The sequence below is a fragment of the Cynoglossus semilaevis genome, chromosome 16 (genome assembly GCF_000523025.1).
Source record: "Cynoglossus semilaevis isolate Cse_v1.0 chromosome 16, Cse_v1.0, whole genome shotgun sequence".
In the NCBI taxonomy this organism is placed as follows: domain Eukaryota; kingdom Metazoa; phylum Chordata; class Actinopteri; order Pleuronectiformes; family Cynoglossidae; genus Cynoglossus; species Cynoglossus semilaevis.
Genome location: NC_024322.1, coordinates 4,603,394 through 4,628,167, shown reverse-complemented (window position 1 = coordinate 4,628,167; position 24,774 = coordinate 4,603,394). Strand labels below are relative to the sequence as shown.

The 24,774-nt window shown below is 38.4% G+C and overlaps 2 protein-coding genes and 1 long non-coding RNA gene across 5 annotated transcripts in view; 2 read left to right on the top strand and 1 right to left on the bottom strand.

Annotated features, from left to right (window-relative positions):
* LOC107989797 (uncharacterized) overlaps positions 1-21,146 on the top strand; it is a 28,666-nt gene extending 7,520 nt beyond the window's left edge. Inside the window, exons 2-3 of the long non-coding RNA XR_001761310.2 lie at positions 17,307-20,507; positions 20,612-21,146. This is a non-coding gene — a long non-coding RNA (uncharacterized LOC107989797). The remainder of the gene's footprint in view (positions 1-17,306; positions 20,508-20,611) is intronic.
* On the bottom strand, positions 13,970-23,972 carry trim13 (tripartite motif containing 13). 3 transcript variants are annotated; one of them, XM_008328183.3, is made up of 3 exons: positions 22,917-23,972; positions 21,209-22,343; positions 13,970-21,072 (listed from the first exon to the last, which is right to left on the bottom strand). In XM_008328183.3, the coding sequence occupies exons 2-3, from the start codon at positions 22,335-22,337 to the stop codon at positions 20,909-20,911; spliced, it is 1,293 nt and encodes a 430-aa protein (XP_008326405.1). In that variant the 5' UTR covers positions 22,338-22,343; positions 22,917-23,972; the 3' UTR covers positions 13,970-20,908. The 3 variants fall into 3 exon arrangements, with proteins under 3 accessions (XP_008326405.1, XP_008326406.1, XP_008326404.1); XM_008328184.3 differs by lacking the exon at positions 22,917-23,972 and adding an exon at positions 22,439-22,910; XM_008328182.3 differs by lacking the exon at positions 22,917-23,972 and having other exon boundaries at positions 21,209-22,910.
* A 525-nt stretch (positions 23,973-24,497) lies between these two features.
* The window catches only part of spryd7b (SPRY domain containing 7b), a 4,286-nt gene continuing 4,009 nt past the window's right edge, over positions 24,498-24,774 (top strand). Inside the window, exon 1 of the mRNA XM_008328181.3 lies at positions 24,498-24,733. Within this exon, the coding sequence (XP_008326403.1) occupies positions 24,628-24,733 (106 nt within the window). The 5' untranslated portion in view covers positions 24,498-24,627. The remainder of the gene's footprint in view (positions 24,734-24,774) is intronic.

Below are 24,774 nucleotides of genomic sequence, written 5' to 3'. Positions count from 1 at the left end.
GAAGTAGTAAATAGTCCTGTGGGACAGTCTACCAAGTCTCCTTTAGCCTTTTAAATGTCATTACAGTCAGTGACTAATGTGGGAATGAATGTTCTAGAATATAGTTTGCAAATAGCCTGTTGGCCTTGCAGATATTGATCAGTCCTCAGTGATTTACTGATGGATTTCTCGCCTGGTAATTTATTAGAGGTATCCTCCTGTCTCTGAAAAATACCTGATTTTCCAATATACATTATTTTCATTACACTCAGATATCATTAATATGCACATTATAACTCCCCCTCCCCTTCTATTCATTGAAAACTCCTGTGTCCTGATGTTAAGCCTGCCTGTGCTGTGCTCTGCTTTGTCTCTTTATTTATGTTCTAGCGCAGACACTTTTGCAATTAAAGATAAATAAAAAACGCAGACACTTTTTTATCTTCATTATCATATTCACAGAGAATAGAACTGTTCACATCAGCCTTCAAACAAACTTAATCGTCAAGGCCTTCCTCTAACTCGGTCCAGGATTAGATCTAACTCGTGTTTAGCTTTCTTTACACTCCCTGTGTCTGCATTTATAAGGACAAAAAGACAATGACAGTTGTGGGCTATGCAGTTGAGATAAAAAAAACAAACTTCCAAAGCAGGATACTACACAAGTAATGCTTTCTCAGAGGTGGAACAGAGGTGGTTACAACATATCATTTATTGCAAAATTTAACAAGTAATGAAATCAAGTCATTGTTGTTTTTTTTCATTTCCTCATACTAAAGCTAAATTTATTTAGCATAGGTCAAGTTAAGTTACGCCTCTTTAAAAGCTAACCCAGGCCTCTGAACAAACCAGTATATTAGTCCTATGAGGTTATTTGAATATAGAATACATAATCAGTTCATAGAAATCAGGTTGTTCTACCCAAGGTGGCAGGAACTTTCTTTTCAGTTATAGATCTATAGTCTTACTTAAATTTAAAGTTTAAATAAGAAATGTGAATTGGTTTTATACTGCTTCAGTCATGCTGACATGTTTTACACATCCATAACTTAGTTTTAGTCAGACTAAAATTTGAAAGTTTGTTTTTTCCCTAATGTCTAAAATACACCAACCGCCCAGCTGAGTAACCTGGGTCAAAGACATATGGAAAAGTTTCTTCATAATGTTTTGTAAGCTTTTGTTGGTCTCTCAGACCAGAGGACTAGTCGGAGTGCAATAACACTTTTATCTTCTCTCTCTTTTTTTTCCCTTCTTGACAAAATAATGATGACATATATTTGTGTTATTCCCCCATGGCTTTATTTGATTTCTTTATTTAACGGTCTTTCTAAGAAATAAGTCTGGACAAAACAGGCCTTCTTTGCTGCAACTTGGGATAATTGTCCCTAAGCATGTGAAAATGCTCACCAGAACTATAAGTCATGTTTTCTGATTTCTGATGTTATTTGGTATTTTGTTATCAAGCAAAGAAACAATATTTCTGAGGGCTTAGGTGCCTGTCCATACTCTTATCTCAGGGGCCAGTGTGGGCTAACCCCAGTGGCTTTGTGCTAAAAAGAGGTCAGGGGTCTCTGTTGTGTTTTCAGGGTGACCTGCTAGTGACTATTAGCCATTGATAAATGTGATGTCCCACAAGTGTGCGGGGCTGGACCCCTCCAAAGGGGGAGGTGTCACAACACGCCCCACACTAACCTCGGAGCAGACCCCACCATGAAGAGCAAGCACACATACACAAATGCAAACACACACACACTGCGGGTCCTGCTGACAGGAGCACAAGGGGGCAGCTGCTACAGATGTAGAGGGGGAGGGGAGGCGGAGAGACATCAATGGAGAGTCTCTTTCTGGTGTGGAGTTCTCAGTGGAGCTCATTGTGTTCTCCAAAGACCAAGACAAGGGAATAGACCACATTAATATAGTAAGCCTCTGCAGTCTCCTGCACTTTCTTTTCTGCACGCTGCTCACTTTGACGGTTCAATGTAAGAAATCCTTCCAAAGGTCCATAACCTCAAACTGGTTCAGTTTCAGATGATCTACAGCAACAACAGCTCAAAGTGGTGGTTACCATGGTAGGATAAGTTGCATTTGATTTAATAAATGCATTGAATGCCGTTTAACACCTAATGAGCAAAGGCAGACATGACCAAAATCTGGGTTTGAGGCAAATGGTGGCACATTGATGTCTTTTAAGGTGATCAATGACTTCATTGTTGAGTAAGTGCATTCAAACTCCTATGTTACATTTGAACTATTCTGGTCATCTTTTGGATGGTTTTGCAAACCTTTAGTTATACTTGTAGTTATACTTAACTGCTTGTCATTTCTATGTTGTATTCCTATGCTTACTATAAAGTTGGTGTGTTTTGTTTTTTTTTTTAAATACAGTGAATATGAATGCCACAAATCTATCTCTAAGTGTTACAGGAAAAGCAGTTGGCCTTCAGGGAGCCATTACAGAACCTTACTCCCCTTAAAAGTAGTTTGGATTTTCCTGACAGACTGCGAGAACGTTTATCACTACATAATGTCTACGAGTAGAACTATTGGCGCCTTTTTTGCACAACATTTAAAAAGATGCATCTTTCTGTCTTGTCTTTTCAGCAAACAACAATACACAGCACTGTAGTTCTGGTTAACGATAAAGAAGGGGAGAGCCCCACTCAGCTTGAACTCCCCTAATGAAGAAATGCATTATGATGTGATTTCATTTGGGCCTGCAGAACAAGCTGCTGTGCATAGCAGAGCTGTCTAAGTAGCGTAGTTCATTTGTGTAGTAAACATGTGACTTGTGTTTTTGTGAGTCATAAGGGTCTCCTGTCCTAATGGAAGGCAGTGTGTGCTCATGTGATAGTGACACAATGCAGGATGAACTGTGTTGTATTCACCAGAGCTGCAGTCTGGCTACTGTTTGACGCTGCTCATCAGGATCATGAGTACATTTTCCCAGTTAATATGGACAGTGTCATGATAGAGTTTAGCGTGAAAGAGTTTACCCAGCAAATAATAGAAGTACTGTATGTCAATGTGCAAATACTGAAAGTGTGTATCAGGAAATATTTTTGCTACAATTTAAGAATTTGCTGTAGTTTGGCCTGTGGGCCATTAGTTTCACTTAGGCATTTTTATGTGGCCCAGAGCTTCCTTATCAAAGGTACTTTTATGACACCATATCATGGTTGTAAAATAATTTATTATATACTGCAGCTGGCAGTATGATTCTAAGAATATTTTTTGACCATCTTTTCCCTAGATTTGTCATGTTTCAGCTTACCTCAACCAATATTTTAGGGCAACTGGTCACGGCTTACTTTTAGTTAGTTATTATAAATATAATATTTTTATTTGTCTCAGAACTATGTGTAACTTCCAGCTATGAGTTATAGGTTAAAAATGAAGGGCCTTTAAGATGAGGTTTTGTGACATTTCACAACCTATTGGTTAACCATTAGATACTTTCTTCTTTTTTTTGCCAACTGATGCTCACCTTATCATGTGACTTATGATTCATCCAAAACGCCTATTTTATAAAAATCTAAATTTTATAGAAAGCTGCCTGTAACTAATCTTTCTATATAATTGTATTGCAACCAGAATGAACACATTTGTTTAGCAGTAGAAACAAGTTAAACATTGTGAATTGGAGAACCATTTAATTTTAGTGGAACAATAACGGAAGGTGCGGTTGGGTAATTGGTCATTTTTTTCAATGTTGAATCTTGGCCCTCCCGTAAACTGTTTGGTCACCCCTGAAGTGTGTGCACACAGGCATGTGTGTGTGTAATATCTGTGAGTAATGTTGAGTTCTGCATCATGCTCTTCCCCATGGTCATAGTGGTGTTTTTGCTGGCTCATCCCTGCCTCACCACATGCCTGTTTAACAACATAGAGCTCCTCCTTGCTAGCTTCCTGTCCAAACCAGTTTATCTGTAAACAAGTGTGTGTTTTCCTCTCTGCCCCATTGTCCACCCTACACACCAGAATGGATACACAATGGGCGCCCTCTTTCTCTCGGGCTGCTTTTGTACTCCAAAGAAGAAAACATGTTGGTTTTCTGACTATAAAATTAGATGAGCCAAGACATGTAAGATTAAAAAAAAACATATCTTAGGTGCAAATGAAAAGTTTATATATGTTAAACGGCAAAGAACATTCAGCACAGCAGACAAGAAAACTGCATATAGCTGGATTCTATTTTCCTAGTCCACTCTGATGAAGCCAAACACTGGAAGTGCAGGTGAATGTTAGGTATTGTTAGAAGGTGTGTGTGCATTGAGATGAAATGGCTGTCTCTGTTTACCTTGCCTGAGGTACACACTGCTACAGTAGATATGTTAACAGCAGGGTTATTGTGGCAGAGCCCAACCCTCCTCATGCTTTGGCCATATACACCACAGCCTGTGTCACAGGCTGGTTAAAGTAAAGATGAAAACGTGAAGTGTCTTTAATTCAAGGCAGTCAGTCACTGAGTCACGCTTCACATCTGATACATATTACATTTTCATGTGGCCCATATATGTTGTGGAAAATGTGCATTTGGGCCACATCATTCCATGTGTCATCCAAATGTAGTCTAGATCACACCCACAGTTTGTTTGACGCCTTGATTACGTATTGCGAAGAGCACTGGCCCTTTTGCCACACAACGCCTTCATTTGTTTAGCGGGTAAATGCGCCATAATTCTGCTTTTAACGTGTGCAAATTTATGTTGTCTGGGTCAGATAAAGTTGGCAGTTGGAGATTTTTGCCAGAAGTGGCCCAAATCTGCCTACTGTCTAGTAAGGAGAGTCTAAACTAGAACCAGAGAAAATTAAGATGAATTGAATTAATGATTTGATAAATGATTATTTAAAATAAAAGTTGAGTAGTAGTATGTGAACCACTTTAAAAGGTAAATTGAATTGGGATAAACATAGCAAAATTCTGGTGATTGATTTTCATGTGATATGATTTTGAAATGTGACGCAAGTCTGGATGTGTGCACAGTTTAAACACCTATGAGTACAGAAAAAAAGCAGGCACTCACAGAAACTAGCGTCACACACTGTTGGGGCTGCAAGATAATGCTGTGCCAGGAGGAATTCACTGACACACAGACACACACAGTGACAGGGCTGTCGCTAAACCTTGACATCATGCTTCCTGAGTATGTTTGATTGGCTTAATTTGGGCAACAACTGGTTATGGTTGTAGAGATGTCGTAGCAGAGTCCTGACAAGAATAGCCGCACCAGAGGGTCTTGGTGTGTGAGTCTGTGGTTTTGCCAAGCTCATCTTAAATTATGGAGATGTGGTTTTGCCACAGAATTGGTTTTCTTTAAGCTTCGTTTGACAGGAAAACAAATCAGTCAAATGTAAAGGAAAAACAGAGGCAACAGAGAAGGCAATTTAATTAAAACAAGAGTATTGTTAGTCAAGCGCATATCTTCGCCAAGGCCAAACAATCCTAGACGCGTCTGTCTAGCTCTGGAATATGAATAGAACTTTGAATGTACATAGAAAAAAAAGAAAAGCAAAAGTAGGTTGATAACCGGCACCAAACTGTACAAAGTCACAGACAACAATAGCATAAATACATCATTATTTCCTGGTCTGCTGCTTTCATCTAATCCAGGCTTCTTCCGTGGCTTCTGCTCCGTCCCTACACTAAGTTTGGTGCAAATTGGTTAAGTGTTCCTTGCATAATCCCGCTGAGACATAAACAAACAAACCAACAAACATAGCCTCATTGCCAGGGGTAATTAGAGAGGATAATATGATGTCACAGCAGTTTAGGAGTTAAAAAAGCTATGCCCTTATTTGTTCTGTGGAAACTGAAAAAAAGTCAGTGTCTCTCAAACCAAATCTGTACTATGATCAAGAAAAGACTGGAAGGAGAAGTGAACCTTTATCTCAGTGAGTCAGAGAGAAACTGCCACTGCCTTTCGCGCCCTGACATGACTTGGTTCATATCTCTTTGGCCTTGAGACTCAGCGACCTAATAATACACTTATACCAGATGTTATACTTCTGTCATTGTTCACTATAATGGTGTGTTTTATTTGGCTGGTCCTCTGATTGTGTTTGAGTGGCCTGTCTCTGTGAAGTAAGGACGTCTGTGCTAACATCAAATAATCGCACAGTTTGAGAGAATATGTACTGTGCTTGTATCAGAATGTTAGAAAACTTTTTACACCCATGGGAGGAACCATGGCTTCATTTATTCTTACTTATACTGCCATTTCTTGTAACAAAATATTTGAAAATCCATAATCTCTAGAGAAGTGTGTTTGTGTTTGCACATTTTTAAGCTCATTGTGTGTTTGCACCGACAAAGGTCTTTTTTGTTGTAGACTGTAGATTAGGATTCTGTATATTTTCCAGGGGTGGCTGTGGGTTAGTAGATTCAGGGGTTTGATCTCATTCGTGTGCAAAAGCTTCGTGAACATGAAGAACCATCATACACCTACTGCGGGGGAAGGCCACAGTGTGTAGTCTGTAGATCATATTCAGTAAAAACTGGGCATAATTACACATATGTATTTTATCTGAATTTGTAAAAAAAAGAAAAGAAAAAAGTTTGAGAGGCAAAGGTTGTAGTTGGATATGTATGCCAATTCAACTGACAAAATTGTGTAGATTTCAGTCAAACTTTACAGCAATTTACCAGGACTGACAAATAATGATATAGATAAGTTGTTGTCAAAAAATTGTTCTTCCCTGTTGGATGCATACAGAAATGTTACCCAAAGTCAGAATTGTGAGTCAAGTGAATTAAGTCAGCCTATAAATAGTTTAAAGTCAAGCAATATCTGTCCTAAATAGGCAATTTTAAATGTTTTAAAGTTAAACAAGGCATATTATAAGTACACTTTAATACTTAGCCTAAAACATAGCCAGAGCATAGCTTAAAGACACCACTGTATTAATATATGGATATGGGAGCATTTTTATTGTTGTTTTATAATGGATAACGTTGACTTGGGTGCCTAATATTGCCTTTTTACGTCTTTGTACGCCACTGGTCGATTTAGCCCGGTTTTCCACAGACCGCTCTTAGTTGTTAACAGTACGTGAAAGGGTTAACTCTTGTCTCTCTGCTCTTGGCTGTGAGATCATTCGAGAGTGCATTTTCGTCATCCAATCATCTGCGCGGATTCCGCTCTGCTTTCGGCCAATGGGGGTGGTGGGAGGCTCTATCGAATTTGAATGAGGAGTGTATCTTTCGGCGCCATTTTCGAGTGAGCAGCGATTGCCTCAGCAGCTGCAGAGGGAAGAGGATGCTGCTGCTGCCGCTGCCGAGAATATGTGAAGCTGAGGAGCCGAGACAGGGGGTGGGGGCGAGAGTCTGAGCGCTCAAAATTAAACTGCGCTTTTCAGAGAAAGACAGAAAACGGCGCTATTCCTGAGGAGACACAGGTAAAAAAAATCCGCCATGAAACTGAACATGTTTGGTTAGGTTTTTTGGACCAACAGTGAGGAAGGATAGGTGGGGGTGGAGGAGAAAAAAACGAAAGAGCTTCGGTGGCGCTGGTGGTGGAGACGTTAGTGTCAGCTTCTACTCCTGGTTGCTGTTAGCCTGTTAGCTCTGCCTGCTAACACAGCGACTTTACTGCGCTGAAACCGAGAAAAGAAAACTGCGCCCAATAACACGCAGGAGTCCCGTTTATCCGGGGCACTGTGGCGTTATTGAGATTTTTTTTTAATCGCAAGGATTTTCTCATTCATAAACGAGACAACCGGGCTTATAGTTAATAATGAAAGTTTAAAGAAACGAGAGGTACTGTTTTTTTTCTCTCGCTTCGGAGCGCAGTTTTGCCTTTTTTCTCCCTTTTGAGCGGGAGGTGCAAAGGCAGCCAGAGGAGAAGCCCGGTCTCGGCCGGCAGTGTCAACAAATGCGCACGACACCCTCACTATTCTGGGAGGGAAAATAATTAAAACATTTTTTTAAAATTAAGGCAGGGAGGGCAGACAGGCAGCGGTGTCCCATTTTCTGTTTAAACATTTTTTTTTACCTCCGCTTGTTTGTGGTAGCTGAGGCAGACTTTTTTTTTCGTCCCGAGCTGCTACGTTGCATGACGTGATGGTTTTTTGAATGGTGAAAAAAACACCTGGTAAGTCTTTTTACAGTCAGTGACGAGCGAGTTTGTCTCATTTCACCGCGTTTACACTTTGACAGCTCTAATATTTAACCCTTTTTAAAAAATATATTAATTAACCTAATGTTATCCAGTAATAAAACATAAAATAGATGTATGTTTGAAAATGAATGAAAGTTAAAATGAAGCCAACCTATAATGTACAATTGCATGATCGGTTGATTATTTTTATGTTAATGGATTTTGTTTCATTGATCGCCAACATGATTATTTCTGATTTTAGCCCATAAACCAAACGTGTGTTCTCACATTGCTTGGTTTTACTCGAAATGTATCCGTTTTATGTGCATGTATGGGCTGGTTCATTTTAAGTCCGTCACTCTTTGGCTAATCATTTACAGTAGTAGTCGACAAGTTTCCTTGACGGGGGGGGGGGGGGGGGGTAGAATTTCTAACAATTACTTGCAAATGTAAATAGCCCATAAAAGAAAATTGTTGCAGCCCTAGTTGAAATTACTGTGTTAAGTTTACAGTAAGTCATCTGTGTGGCTCTGAGCCAAGTGACAACAACCTTAACCTGCAATCTATGAAGGTTCAACCCTAATGACTGATTAATAGAAGACAAGTTGCCAATAATTATCACATACCTTGCTGTAAAAATTAATAGACATTAGACAATAATTAATATTCTTTGAGATGTTGGTGCCCTGACCTATTTGATCAAATGGATATTTTACATTTATTCCCGTCATTCATTCATTTTAATTTTTTTTCCTTCTTTTTTGTTTTGGAGTCACAAAAGTTCAGTTAATAGATGCAGAAAGTGAATGATAAATAGGTGTGTTGAGTTAGCTTTTCTAATATGAAGCAGGTTGAGACAGCTTCTTGACTGGTCTAGTCTGCTGCAAAACTTGTCTCATTCTCTTATGTTTTTGATTTTGTCCAGAGAGCAGAGTGGTTTGCTTTATTATTAAATGTATAGAAGATCAAATAAAGAAAAAAATATTCACATTTAACAAACTAAATTCCTTATAATACCTGATCATTTTATAAAATCTTAAAATAAAAATGATACAAAATCTGGCTTAGACTGATTAGTTGACAATCAGTATTTTTTGTTAACTATTGTAGTGATGAACTAGTCTCTCCCTAAGTCAAAAAATATTTACCTTGTGGACATATTGAGGATGTGTTTTCATAAAGACAAGAATAAATACATTTTTAAAAAAAACTAACAAAGAAGGATGCATTGATGTTTCAGTTATCTACAAAATAACTTACTGAATTCTTTGTATAATCATAAAATAGGTTTGAGTCTAGTTGGAGGAAACAAAATGTCTTGGATTCAGCACTCGTGTGTATGTTTTCAGTTTTTGGCTTCCCTGATAGTATGATGAATACATTGAGCAGGTTGTCAAAAACATTTAAGTAACTTTAGACACACTTATCATCATCTTTCATAATTTTCTATGCATTTTTTAAACCACTTCTAAACAAAATAGCCTGTAAATATTAAGTATTATTAAAGTAGGAGCCTTAGAGTCCTTACACTTTTTCATTGTGCCCTAGACCCTCGAAAACTATATGTACAGTCACATGGAATAGACTCTCTTTCTTTAATTGAATTAATTTAACAAGGGTACAAATAATCCAATTATTTTTAACAAGACGAGGTTTGCTCCTTTTTTGCTCTCTCATGAAGTGCACTACTGAACTGACACAGCATTTGAAAAGAAAAAAAAGTCAGTCTCTGTATAATTGTGCACCCAAACCCGCCCCCTTTTACAGTACTTCCTTCTCAGAAGAAAAGGTCGGTTTTAATGTGTTACATAATCCCATGCTGTTTTTTTCACTGTGGTGCTTTTAATTAACCAAAAATGTCTATATTGTCAAATTCAAGGATCAAAAATCTTTTACAATTATCTTATTAATCTTATTCTGATTTAATTTTCTTTAGAATATGCATTTTTGGTTTAAAAGTCTAATCTGACTGATTGTGTGTGTGTGTAGTCAGAGGCATTTCTGAAGCCATAAAGCAAAGACAGGTGGTGATTTTAGAATAGTTTTCCATACACCACAAATAAACAAAATAGTGCATTTTAGTGGAAATACATAATTAACCCTTAATAGAAGACAATTCACCTTTAACTACATCTTAACATGGGGAAACAGGTCAGAAATATCGATTGTGTACTGTCCAAGAGATCTTTAAATCTATCTGATCTAGCTTTAAAACCATTAATATTTAATGTATGACACATCCTGTGTTTAATATTATTGGTGTGTTAAATTTGCTGTCACTTACACCATATGTGTAAAACATCACACACATACACTACCGAATTAATTTAATATATTCAATCACTGTTTTTTTTTTTTGTTTGTTTATTTCAAGAATACTATATATCATTAACAATACAACTCTGTTGTAAATATGTGCAGTATACAGTACATGTGGGGGGTTTTTTTTAGTTGTCTGAAGTTATAAATTAAGTGTATTTTGCAAATGCAATTTTAGACTTGTAAAAAAAATTTAGAAATATAAAGTAAGTGGCAAAATGCCTTATTTTTTAAGTAGAAAACTTTTCTCATATTTATTTTTAATAGCTAAAGGCAAAGTCTGTCTGCAGCAGCAAATATAAGACAATTCCAGAGATGTGTTGTTTTGTCTGACCTCAAAAAGCTTTGTGTTGTAGTTAATGTGGATTTAATATTCAGTCTTACTAATTTTTGTAATTTATTTTACTCACTTGGTGACTTGCTTATGTAATGTGAACCTATTATACTCCTACAGGAGATAGAGAGTTATTTTGCTCATCACCAAGGCATAGATTGCATTTTTTGTTGGTTCAGTGTTAGATGCTACAGATTTGCCCCTGCTATTTGCCCCCTTTTTAAAGATTTTATCAGGTTGGCCACTGTTGTGCTGTTTCAGTCTGTTATAGCATGGCATTTTGTGACTCATCATTCTGTTCTTCTTAGACCCCTCCGGCAAAATGGGCTCCCACCCCCATTTCCTGGTTTAAAAAAAAACAGCTTTCCTTCTTGTACTTGCTCACATGTGTCGAAACAGGGCTACAGACAACCCCCCACCCGACCCGTTCTTCTCTTAGTCCTTCTTTCTGCACCACTCAGCACAAACTTTGTAGTATTCAAATTTGCTGTGACTTATTTTTACCCTGTTGTGCTCAATCACCATTGAAAAGAACCTGTGATATGTTTTAAAACGGTATCAGTCAATTTTCTAGCTGATGATTTTTATTTTTATTTTTTGTGTGAATTTTAAGTTGAGGTGTTATTTTCAGTGTGATTAGAATTAGTTTGTTTCTGGTGTGTTAAGAAATTGCACAGTTTAGGCAGCATTGTACTATGAAATAGTGCTAGGACTTTTGATACTTTGTACAACATATATTTTGCATTGGTTAGGGTTTCTTTAGTATAGTATTTGTGCATTGCGTCACAGAATCAGAGCATTGCACCTGTTTGGTCAAATTTATTGAGACTCGTAACAATTTTAGCATTGACATTTAACTGAAGAGAAGTCGGTGGTATTTTGCTGGATAACCTCTGTTACGATCTGTGGTCAGGTAGAAGCTTGTAAAAAAAAAAAAAAAAAGAAGTTTGGTAAATTATCAAAATTCCAGAAACTGTTTTTGTGTGAGTTTAGTTTGTGGAGTTACAGAGAATGTTGTATGTGAACCAGTTACTTGGTGTGTTTTGGCAGAAAGTCAATTGTCTTTGTCTTGCCTAATAATTACACATCTAGTTAGTAATATAAAAAACTACCATCGTGAGATTTGATATGGTAAAAGTATTCCTTCTCTGACTACAAACTCACACACGTGCGCTCTCTCTCTCTCTCTTTCTCTCTCACACACACACACACCTCTTTTGGATTAGCTGTTATTGACCTGAGTGTTGGTATGGTCCATTAGAATTACCCTGCAAACTATTGTTTCATAAAAGTGAAACAAGCCTGAAATTATTTTGATTGAGTTTTTGTTCACTATTTTTGTCTTTTTTTTTTTAATCAAACTGCTCACACCTTACACACTGCTTAAGACAGACAGTGTGTGAGTTGAAAACACACCATGTGTACAACAATGTCTAATTGAGTGAGTATTTAAAAGTTGGTATTGTAAAAATAATTTGATAAAATGTATCACAACACTTATATTATTATTCGGGACTGACAGATATAATTATTGTTTTCTTTGTTTGTTTGTCTGTGTGTGTGTGTGTGTGTGTATGCATGTTTTTTCATTGCCTTTGTGAATAGGAAATTCTCAAACCAGGAATGTGATTAGTGTTTGAAGTATTAAGTAATCATTTTGATACACATAAGTCAGAAAAGTTTTAATATATTTAATTCATTTTTTAATCCATATTTGTCATGGTGTGTCAACTAAGGAAATATAGATACAGAATACTAAGTTGTTTTTTTGTTTTTACAAATAATTTAATTTTTTCTAACTACTCTTCTGTAATGTCAGTATTTCAATTCAAAGCTAGGTAGAACTTTACTCTTGTATTGTTCCTATAGTGTGTGTGTGTGTGTGTGTTCTTGTTTTTTATAGAGTAAATTAAAGTAGTGTCTGTGTGAAGTGAACCTAGGTAGACGTGATCATAGAGTGTAGTTAATTTTGGTAGCTTTTTATAATTGGTGTATGGGTGTGTTCTCTTATTTCTCACACACAGACTCAGCTTCCTCTTTTGCCCACTCGTTCTCATAACACACACTTAACATTGGAATATTAATTTCGTACTGACTGATGACTCCACGAATGATGATTCATGGTGATTAAAATGCGGTGGCCATGTTAAAGGTTGTGGGTAATTTGTTGTGCTGGTTGTTGCTGCTTCTACTGTTGCTGCCTTTTTTCAATAGATCATTGCCATTGGTCAAGTGTAAATCAGGACCTCATGTTGTTGCACTTCTGAAGTTGCATCACAGTGTTCTTTGTCTGCATCCTGTTTATTGCTGTTTCTGGTCATAGGAGGAAGCTATATATTTTACAAATACAGTAAGAAGAAAATGGTCATATTCGCAGTTAAATATTATAAGCTTGAATGTGTTGTTTATATAAAAGGAGCTGGCCCAGGACGACAGCTGTGTGTTTGCTTTAGATGTTTCATCAGACACTTTGTAGACACAGTGGTGTGTTGAGAGTGGTGTGACAGAAACTGTCACCGTGTGTTGTTGGTCTTTGATGAACCTTGTGATCTCCTCCACATTGTGACTGAATAGAATCAGAAACATGTCTTTACTATTAGGAAGGGATAAATCAATTAAGGGCTAATTAGAGAATTATTTATAATTTTATAAATACTCGACAAGCTTTTTATCCCATAAAATTAACATACCCTAATACTGTACCTATCAAAAAAAGTCATCCTCAAATCTTTCCTTTTTCTCCTCCCCATTAGACTGTGGATGTAGTCGTTTATTTAGGTGCAGAACTAGATCAATATTCTATTTAAAATATTTCATTTTATTTTTCTTTTGTTTTCACCTTGGTCAAGAGTGATTTGATTTTATATTCTTAAATACGTCTATATAAAATGTAAATATGGCTTATGTTGTTATGAATTGTATTTTCTAAAAGAAATGGCCCAATACAAATTGTATAAAATGTTTCTATGGATCTGTGTGACTTTTACACTTGTTCTAAAACAGTCTGTTGTCAGAATGGATTGTTTTTGAATATACTAGTTGTATTTAATTCACAGAGAATGATTTTTTTATATTTGCATAAACATCAGTATTGTCTGTTCTTATCTACCAGTGCTTATTTCAAAAATACGTACTTAATTATTTACCAAATACTGTTGAAGTTTTGAGTCCACATATTTCTACCACTGTCTCCTCTTACAGTTAACTTTAGACTTCTTTAAACTTACTTGTATGAAACAGATTTTATTTTTCTCCCCCAGCGTTACAGATATATTTTATTGGTGAATTTATTGTGTACATCGAGTAGAAAAAGTTGCAATAACACACCCGCCAGTCAGTCAAGAGTTTTGTGTGTACCTGTGGAGAGTGAAAATGACTCAGAAGTCACACTCGCATATCTGCCAATAATGTCTTCTGAGTATATTTCTTCACATGTCCATCCCGGGCACATTTATTCCACATTTCTCTGGAGTTCTTCTGTAATTTGTTTGACGCAATGTGGCCACAGCTTCTCGGGATTCCCACTCTGTCTTCCTTCTCGGCAGGACATGTTTGGAAGGGTGTGCAAACGTAAAAAGCTTTTCTGGGATTACCACAAACCATTACACTAGTGGTATGTGTGCATGTTGAAATACAACACTGCCTTATATATTGAAGCATCAGGTCATTTACTACCTTCAGGATCATTATTACTCTTGCAACCCCCTTCCAAATTATTAGGGTGTTTTTTTTGTTGTTGTTTTTCTTTTCTTTTCTTTTCTTATTTCTCAGACTGTCAGATAATCGCGAATAACTGCTTTGTTAATATGGAAGAACTGGTTTTGTATTAGTGTGTAGTAGTGCCGAGATCACATGCTGTTGAGTATGTGATTAAAAAAATTGTCACACCCTCTTGAGTTGTGAATGTAGTATATTTTTACTGCGTGTTGTGTCTTGCCAAACACAACTATGATTTGGCTGGAGTAATAACTGGGCTTAAATGTGACAAGTGATGAACTGTTAATTAATCGTGTGCGAAAATGTTTGCTACATTGCAGATTTTAAAACAGATGTTAGTTGGGCTTTTCTTTCAAAATATTTTCTGTTGGTCTTTGTGGCTTTGTTCTTTGTCTTCCAGTAACCATTCTATACTTGGTCAGTTTAAGATGGAGAGCATTATATACTCAGTGACGCACTTGTATTTGCATAGATGTGTGTTTGAGGATAGACGTAATTGCCATTCAAAGCTACTCCCTTTCCACAGCCTTGGTTGTCATTGGCCATCTTCTTTAGTTTGTGCTCATGCAGGCAGAAGACCTGGGGACACAGGCCAAATCGGCCAGGCCAGACCACTTGATCCTTGGTTACTGACGGCCTGTCATGTCCTGGTCCTTGGACCCATCAGGGTGTAGGAGGTTACTTGACCCTTCACCCCTGGGGTCAGGTGACTCTTTGAGGCCATTGTTTAGGGAGCAAATGTTGCAGCAAGGGGTTAAAAAGGCTCAGCAGTGAAGGTGACATGTCCAGGCATGTGCTGCCCTAAAGGAAAGTGAGGAAAAATAAGGGAGAGGTTAGCGTCCTTGATGTGAACAATTCTACTTGGACTTGAAATGGCATTTACATGTGAATAATATATGATACACAACTTACCTTAGTTGCTGTTTGTTTGGTTTTTCTATTTGTATGTATGATGAAAAGTAAAATGACTTGTTTGTTGTTTGTTGTGGGTAGATTCATCTGGCAATGCCTCAAAATGAGTAAATAGGCCCAGGGAAGAATGCAGAAATGACACAAGACAAGTAAATGAAAGGTTAAATATTTTATCTTTGAAAACCTATGTTCATCTGTTTCATGCTTTTCTTTGTGGCTCATAAATACAGGACAGTTATTATACAGCCTCTAAAAATAATAATATAGTTTTATAATGTTCTTCTCAATTTAAGTGTAATTTGTAAAACATAGATCTTTTAATGTAAATACCATATGCACAAAAATCTTCCAACAGGCTTAACCCAGAATGTGCCACCATGTTCTTAAATTTTTATATATTTTTTGTGTATGTGTGTGTATTTTTTTTTCTCATTGTTTTATCAGTATTTTTACTTTCTGCCTCTATTCTTTGTTACACCAGGTTATAAGAGACAGAGCAGATATCATGCACTAGAGAACCTACCACATTCTGACCAATGTTTGGATTTAAAGCAGCGATTGAGCTCCAGTTGTGTTTGTATTTATTTATTTATTTTAAAGCACATACATTTTTATTTAACTTTTCTCCACTTGTGTCACCATAAATTACCTGCATCTGTGAGCTCAATTGCAGTTTATCACAAATATTAGAGTAATAACATTCAGGGGAAACCCTATTTTTAATAGTCCCACTAAATGACTAGCTATAAAATGTCAAATAAGTATATCGTGCCCTGCATAGGTTTTTCTTTTCATACTAAATATAATTGTTAACGTAGTTACGGTAAATTAGTTAACCAAGTGAAGGTTTGGTAATTACCATTAAGTGTTAAAGGGACAAAAAATGTTGAAAGGAACAAGATATGAGCTATATTCATACGACCCTTTTTACTGTTTTTTTTAACTCTGAAAAGTACACACACATACATATTTTGGTTGGTGCTGAAGATCCAAATTTGTAGCTTCCTTAAATTACAAATGTGATGGTAAAAGGGTGTAACTTCATACCTGTTACATTTCTTTATGCACATAAAGTAAAAGATATGTCTCAGTCCTTCTAGGCTTCATTGAATCTTATTAATGGTTGATTGTCTTGATCCTAATGCTGTATGTTTGTCGTTGCCTGCTCCATTTCAGATTAAGGTCATGATTACAGGTCCATTGAGACCTCTAGTGGCAAAACAATCAGGGCCCATTCTCATGGTAGTTTTGTTTTGGGTTGCGTTATGTAAATGTTTAGTATTTAGGGGTCACACAGCTTCACGTGTTAGGGGAACGTTTTTTGGATATTTTTTCAAATTTTTTTATATATATTTTTTTCAACAGAAAATGTATTTAGTGGTTGATAGTAAGGTTAGTTTTTACCTCCAACACATCAGAGTTTAATTGACAATCTTTCTGCCACAAACACGTTTTCATTTGGAGAACAATTGAAACATACCATAATGCCATATTATGGTGGAATTCTATCTTTGGTCTAAGTCTGTCATACAGATCACAGTGGGGGTGTTGTTTTTTGCAAACTCATACAATACAAATGTTAAATTTTGATTTGTATTTTCAGTAGCAGGTCATGAGAACACCCTCTTCACATAGCCCGTGACTGTATGTAGACGGTGCTTTTCCAGTGCAGCTCTGTGGTAATGTCCACTAATGTGTCACGGTTTTTTCCATGCAGTCACCACAATCCATAAAGAAATGGTTTTGTGGTCATAGAAGAAAGTGAAAGACTATCAGCTGAATACAGATGGACACTGATCTGATCGCATGTCCATGTCCAATCTCACACTTTGGCTGAATTGTCTCAGATACAGTAATAAATATTGAATATGTAGTGATGTCAGTTCATTAACTATTAACAATGAAAATTAAAGTTGATTTTTTTCTTTTTTTTTTCTTTTTTTTTATAGAGACAAACTGGTTGCAGAGCAGACCAACGATGTTCAAGATCATCTGTCCCCTTAAGGAAAACAGTACAACTGCTGCTGAAGGATGCATTGATTTACAACACAACGTTGAAAAGAATATTTTTTTTGTTGTTGTTGTTTTTTTTTTGTTATGTTTTGTTTTTTTTGTTTGGTTTTTTTTTTTTAGACATGGAGCAGCACAGGCTGTACTTCTGGTGATGCTGTAGCAGCACGGAATGGTTTGTGAGTTACACAGAGATGCAGGCCATACTGTGCTGCAGCAGCAAAACCAGACCATTACTACGCAGACATCAACTTTCTGTACACTATTTTGTTTTGAGTCAAAGTTGAATTTATGTTGTAAACGGTACTTTTTTTGTTTGTTTATATGATCAATCTGGTGGCTGTGCTATAGCAGCACGTAAATATTGGAGTTAAGACTCTAGCCCAAGTCTCCAGTATTGATCGTGCTGCTGAAGCAAAGCTCACCACTCGCTGTCAGTGCAAACTCTGTCTAACCATCACAGGTAAATTGATTTGAATTTCAGTCGTCATTTTGTGTTTTTTATGTTGAAATGTGTTCGCAAAAATAAAAAGTGTTGACCGGTAATGTGATTTTATTTGAACATGGCCGACAGACTGGACTTTTTTTTGCATTATATGTTGTTTTGTTTACTTTTCGGGTCAAAGGAAATTTTGACAAGGTTCACGCAAGAAAAATCACGCACTTTATGGCCTGCGTGGCCTCGTGGTTTCCGACCTCATCGGAGATGTGTGTTTGTGACGAACTGGTTTACGGTGGATTAACGCCGCCCCCTCTATACTGTAAATTACACCTTAAAATGTTAAGAGTTGAGTTCCTAAAAATGTTGACTTCGTGTAGGTCGGTGTGTGAGTTCTCTTGACAACAATAAGAACGCATTTTCTGCTCGGATCAGGCCGGACTTATAGGAAGAAATCTAGATTTAAATTAATCGTTGCCATAACGACGCGTCCGCCTTACTTGAACCTGTAGAATTTAACGCGCTATAATCCACTGGTTTTAACGAACGTCACAATGTTAAAGCCTCTTGTTTATAAGATCGCTTTTAAAACACTGGTGCCGTGGTCGAATGTCTGCTGTGTTGTTTTGTCTCACAGATGAACGTCTGTACACATTCACGTTTTTCTACCAACGTTTACAATAAATTATATGATCGTGGGTCTTTTTTTTTTATCTTTAAAATTTGGTTCTAACCCCGGTTCAATACACTGCCCGAATAGTTTGAGGAGTTTGCGTTGCACTTTTTAAATAATGCGCGATGTATTGATATCGTATGTATAATAAACGTTTTTTGTTTGTAATTCACGATCGCCTGCTTATATATATATTATACTGTATATTTAGCCCTGGTTTTACTTTTTTGTATTTGTATTTCCTTTCATCTTGGCCTTGTGGGCCTTTATTGGTGTTTCTACATTTATGTAACTTATCGTTCACATTTTTTGGGGGGTTGTGGGTGAGAAAAAGGGTTTCCTGCGAAGCGGTAAAATAACATGGTTAAAATAACTGACTTAAATATATATATATATATATATAATTACACATTTTGACTCTGGCACGGTGACAAAATTGATTTTATAAAATTTATCAGACCTTTTTAAAAATATATTTTTATACAGTACTTTGGTTTTAATCGCATATATTAAAATTATCATTTATTTCATACACGCATACACACACTTATCTTACTTAAAGCAGTTGGGATTATTGATATAGCTATTGTTTTCCCGGCTGTTGATCGCTTATATTCATTTTTATTTCATTATATTTCAATAAATACTGCGATTAACCGTTACTTATATAAAACAGATAGTCCCGAGGATATAAGCAGTATAAGCAATTGTTTTCTCTCTCACACACACACACACACACGTGTATGTTAATGAATGGTAAATACCTCGATGCTTTTGCAAAATACAGGAAGCTTGCTAAATAGTTATTTTTTACTCTAATTTACCGTAAAATCCCCACAATCACGATGCGCGTCAGGGTAATTACGGGACTTCATCAAAAATATATTTTGATATATTAAGAGGATTGTATTCTACTTTTGTTTCAGTCACTGCTATACTTTGTGTAATGTATATTTTTAATGTATGTACATTTTGGTCTTAAACATCGCTGTGAGTTATCAGTCCGGCAACCAATTTCCAGAAAGGTCTTTTTTCTAGGTAGGCTTTTCTGTTATTTTTAGACTAATTGTAAGTCTTAGTTTAAAGGGGTTTTTGGAATTAATTTTAATGTTCCTCTATATGCTGCATGGTTACAGAGGTCTCTCGCACGAGCAGTATGTGAGTGCGTGCGCGCGCACGGGTATCTTGACCTGAATCGACTTTCAGCCTTCTTTCTAGTCTGATAAGTTGGTTTTGCTGATTTAGTGTATTAATGCTTGCTTTGCTCAGGAGAATGGATCGAGAACTTTGCCAAACGAATGAGACGTTTTTACACTGATTCACGCATTTGGAAAATAAGGCCATTGTAAAGTTCTCTTTTGTTTCTTTAAATGTTTTAATGCCTTTAGTCGTGTTAATGGCATTGCATGAATTGTTTAAAATACTCTTTACTCCTGTCCTGTAGGATTCTTCTGATGGGCTGCTTCAGTGTATAAGCGTGTACAGAAAGTCGTGATGTCTCGCAGCGCAGGTCAAGAGTTGGACCACAGTACAGTGCTTTAACAGGATTTGGGCCTAGAAGATCGATGGATGAACAGACGTACCTCTGGATGAGAGGAAAACCATCTTCTACACACACACACACACAAGTCCTAAGCACCTAGAAACGACGAAGTATGGATTTACAATATTACCAGGAAACATAAATTATTTATTTGTCCTTTCTTAAAATCCCGAGTCTCACAATCCAATTACGTCCTATTTCATGCCTATTCAAGACTTTTACTGCGCACTTAAAACTACTGGCGCAGAGCAGAGTGGTGTCTAAATATAGGCCTTTGTTGGTGAGAGAGAAAGGAGAAATAAGTGGCACTGACAGCGCACAAATCAGACGTATTATTTGACTAATTGTGTTGCTTTGGATTTAATTCTTTCAGGCAAGTTCTGAATGAAGATGCGCATCAGATAAATTCTGCCAACTCAGCATTTCTAATTTGGGAGCCTGCAGATGTTACCTCCTGAAGTCGTGCAGGGAATGCGAAATGCAGCGTCAGTGAATGCTCTCGCGCGCATGGAAATCACGTTGCCAATTGCTTGTGTTGATAACGCGCTTGTCTGTTACGTAATTATTTCTCCTGTCATTGTGTCAGCAGGCTGCCGAAGAGTTATGCAACGTTCGTAACCTTGAATTACGACTCTGGCACACAAATGCCCATGTGTAGAGACAAGGCCACGCACGGATTACACACTACATTCATCATCTAATGAAGTTAGGCACTGATTTGTTACTTATTAACTATTTTAGCCGCATCAAAGGGACACAAAAACGAACGTGGGGGTGTTTGGAGTGTTTCAGTTGTGTTTATTGAAGATCGTAGTGGTAAAAGTATAAAACTTAACAAGGGATTGTACCACAGGAGAAAAAAATGTCTTTGATTTTATTCTATCTCTCATGCCACAACAGTAGTCCAGAAGAAACCGACGAGGATTTCTTTTGATTCTCCGGCTCCACAGGCGATGAAGAGTCGAGAAAAGGCTTTAGAAAGAGAAGAAGATCCGTGGTCCACACGTTCAGTAGCAGCAGATCTGTCAATCATCGTGGTGTGGCGCATCTCTAGGGGCACGTGGAAAAACAATGAGTACAGCTGTGAGGGCACGCACAGCTACGCCACAGGCGGGACATTAAAATAACTTACAAGTGCCAACAAAAGTGACAGCAGCGTTCATTAAGTTCAACATACACTCCTGACCTGCAGTGATTAACCCCGTGCACATGGATGTCAGTCCCTGCAGGTAGTCGGTAGTGTGGCTGAGGTGCACGGAGGCTGTAGTTAGATGCGGTTTCATGTGTGCTGTCAGGTCATTGTGCCATCTCAGCAGCAGCAGGAGAGTTGAAAGCAGCAGACTCATCATAAAGACGACGATCCACTTCGGAGCTGATGCCCTGCGTGAATCTCCCACTCTGTAGGAGCCGTTCTCGTGTGGCACGGAGATCTTGTCCACCTCCCTCAACCTCAGGGAGTCCCACTTTTTCACGTCAAAATTACGCACCAGAGGACCGACGTCCATCTCCTTTTTGGGGGGTAACGTGGTCTCCTGCAGTACGCGAAACTTCTCCCGAAACTCCTGCATCTGCTGCAGGAAACACGACGGGTCCGAAACGCTCCTGAAGGAGTCTGCGATGCTCAGAGCGCGTCTCTGCTCCTCCAGCGCTGCGCTCAGTTTACTGATCTCCGGGTCGTACGCCTGCATCACCACCAGCTTCACCGTCTCCACATCGGACAGGATCTCGTTCTTTTTAGATTCAAGAGCGCCGATGAGTTTGTCAAAGTATTCGGTCACCTTCTCAGCATCTTTGGTGACGGACTGAAGAGCCTTCTTTCTGCTGCTCTGAAGTGTCTCCAGGCAGGACAACATGTCGGCGCTGCGCCAGCTCTCCACACCGCGCAGCAGCTCCTCGAACGCTGCCTTTTCCTGCTCGTACGCATCCTCCAATGAACAGAATCTGTGCCCCTTGTGATCATCTGTCGTTGCGCAGAACCCGCAGATAAGTTTTAAGTCTGTAGCGCAAAACATATTCAGAGGCTGGCCGCAGTGCTGCGCGCAAGAGGGCATTTTGGGTAGGACCCTTATTTTGCTGTACTTCTCCACTATGTCGCGCAGTGAGTAGTTGATCTGCAGGCTGTTGGCGCCGTTGTGTGGCGATTCTTTGCGGCATGTGGGGCATTTGAACGGAGTCCTAAAAATCGGACCTCTGTGTCCCTCCAAGAGTCCCTCCAGGCATTTTTTGCAGAAACTGTGTGAGCACAGCAGAACGCGCGGGTCATCAAAAAGGCAGCAGCAGATGGGGCACGTCAGTTCCTCTTCCAGCTGCTCCATGGCGTCCTGTAAACACATTCATATGCATGCACGCGTCAAATCATGTCATGTGAGTCTCATTTCAATAATCACACAATATACCGCGACCCGCGCACCCTCACCCCGAGACTCTCCGCGAGGAAAAAAAGGGACACTTTCCAAATCTGCTAAAGCATCATGCAAAGGATACAGATGTTGTCAGCCAGGTTCCAGATGTGTGAGTCTGGAGTATATTCCCATCTTCAAAGATGGACAGACTTGCATCATTCTTCTCTGTCACTGGCTCCAAATGCCAACCTATTGTGTGGTAACGTCCTTGTTTGACGTCACAAGACTCTTAAACTCAAATATAACTTATCCAATCTAATATTTCCGAGCTAAATCACGTCTATGCACGCTCCAGACGACCGTGCTCCTTAAACTGCGCGTTGCTAAATCCAACATCAACCCTCATCTCCCTGTGCGACCCTGATACGGCAGAACGCGGTTCGCTCTCCTGTTGGCAAGGCACCGAAGGAGAGTCAGCTTCTGCTGCTGACTCTGACAGAGTTTTGCAAGCGCATAGTAACATGCAACTACTGGACCAAAAGAATCACTCACCAGCTGCTGAGGAAGACGCACACTGCAACGCAATCATGGCGCTTGTTGCTGTGCAGACTTCGCCCTTTCCGGGAGAAGAGAGATTAACCGTTTCGGTCTCGCACAGAAACTTAATTTACCCTGTCTTTGAGCCCAGAACGTGCCCTCCGATGTCAGAGCTGACGCATCGCCACTCACACGATCATAAACGTACGTCGGGATTTTATTTGACAGCTTCGTTTGTAACATAACCGGACGGTGTTGTCGGTTTTGTGGCAAGTGGGTAACTTGCAGATACTCCCTAGGCTGCGGGATGGGGGAGGTGCTGTTGCTATGCAAAACATTACAGCGTGAAAACTGTCAACGAGATTTTTTTTTTCATCCTCCAAGCTTGGCATCACGGGTTTTTTACACGTACTGCTGCCCCACTTCAGTCACCAGAGTGGGGACATGTAAGCACGTGCTTATGTAAACAGCCAACGTGATAAAGACACTCTCCAATATCACTTTAGGTCATATAGGAAAGTTGATTAACACTGCAGGATTTAATCTATAGATTGAGTGAGAATCGAATGAAATAGAATAGGGTTAAAATATTGCATTTACTACATTTAATAAAGCAGACAACCATAGGTCCTCAACAAAAGGATATTTTTAAAATATCTAAGTAAAGTAGGTGCGATTATTTCAAACCTTGCCTAATTTAAGCAAGAGGTTTCCTCAAACTATCTAAATCAATTCTACAGCTTTCTTTAAAAAAGTGGGTACGTTGTGTGTGGACCACTGGTCCAACAAATCCAAACCTAGCAATGTTGCAGTATAAGGCAAGCAATGTTGTCTGTAAGCAGGCTTCTCTTCCTTTGTGGTTTCCTGTTGCATTACTGTCATTGGTTATTTCATTTTCGTAACATCACACTTTATCACTGATTTCTACACTTACATGTTTATTTTTTTATTGTTCGTTGTCCTTTGTTGTTACCTAGCAGTTTTTCAATGCTTGTATGTGTGCCGTTGATCTTTATAATTGTCTGTCGTTGCTATTGGTTATCCAACTGTCTTTGTCATTGTCTGCCAGTCTCTGTTGTTGTGGGTCAGTCCCAGCTGTTGTTGTCCATTGATCTTTGTTGTCATGTGGTCAGGTGGTCTTTGTTGTTGTTAATTGGACTTAGTCTTCCTTGTCTGTTGACTTAGTTTTGTCTAAATGTATGATTTTATGGCTGTAGCAAAGTTCCACATTCTTCATTCGATGTAACATATTTTTGTAAATTCGGTTTAGGCTGTGGACAGAATGAGAAAGCTCTAAGAAGATTAGTGACAAGAGCACTTTGTTGACTTCCCTCTGTAAGTCAGTTCTTATCAACCTCTGAATGATGATGCTCTTTGGACATAATGAAATTGTGTCAGCACTTGGGCAACACCAGCACTACATGTTCCCCAGCAAACTAACTCTCTTTTCACTTGTGGTTATGTAACTTCGATATCCAATAGTTTCTGAGTCACGTGTAGAAAATTTTTGACCTTGATTTCTTCCCTTGTTTCCATGCCATCAGGAGCAACTGCCGATCTTAGCGGCTGTGATTGGATACAGTTGTGTAAGGCCGGGGCTTATGCAATGTCGACCTCCGCCGCTGAGCGTCGCTGTCGCTTGGAAGCTCAGATTTTTAACCCGGAACGCTTCCTGTCTTAAGACTGAAGTTTTGTTTCCGGATGTTGAGCTGAGTGTCGAACAATAATGGCATCGCTGTTTACGTGTTGTCTAGGCTGCTGTGGAGATGGCGGATCCGGGCATATACCCCTGAAGGAGATGCCCACGGTTCAATTAGACACTCATCATATGGGTAAGAGGAGAAATGCCAAATTTCAGAAGTTTGTTGAGGCG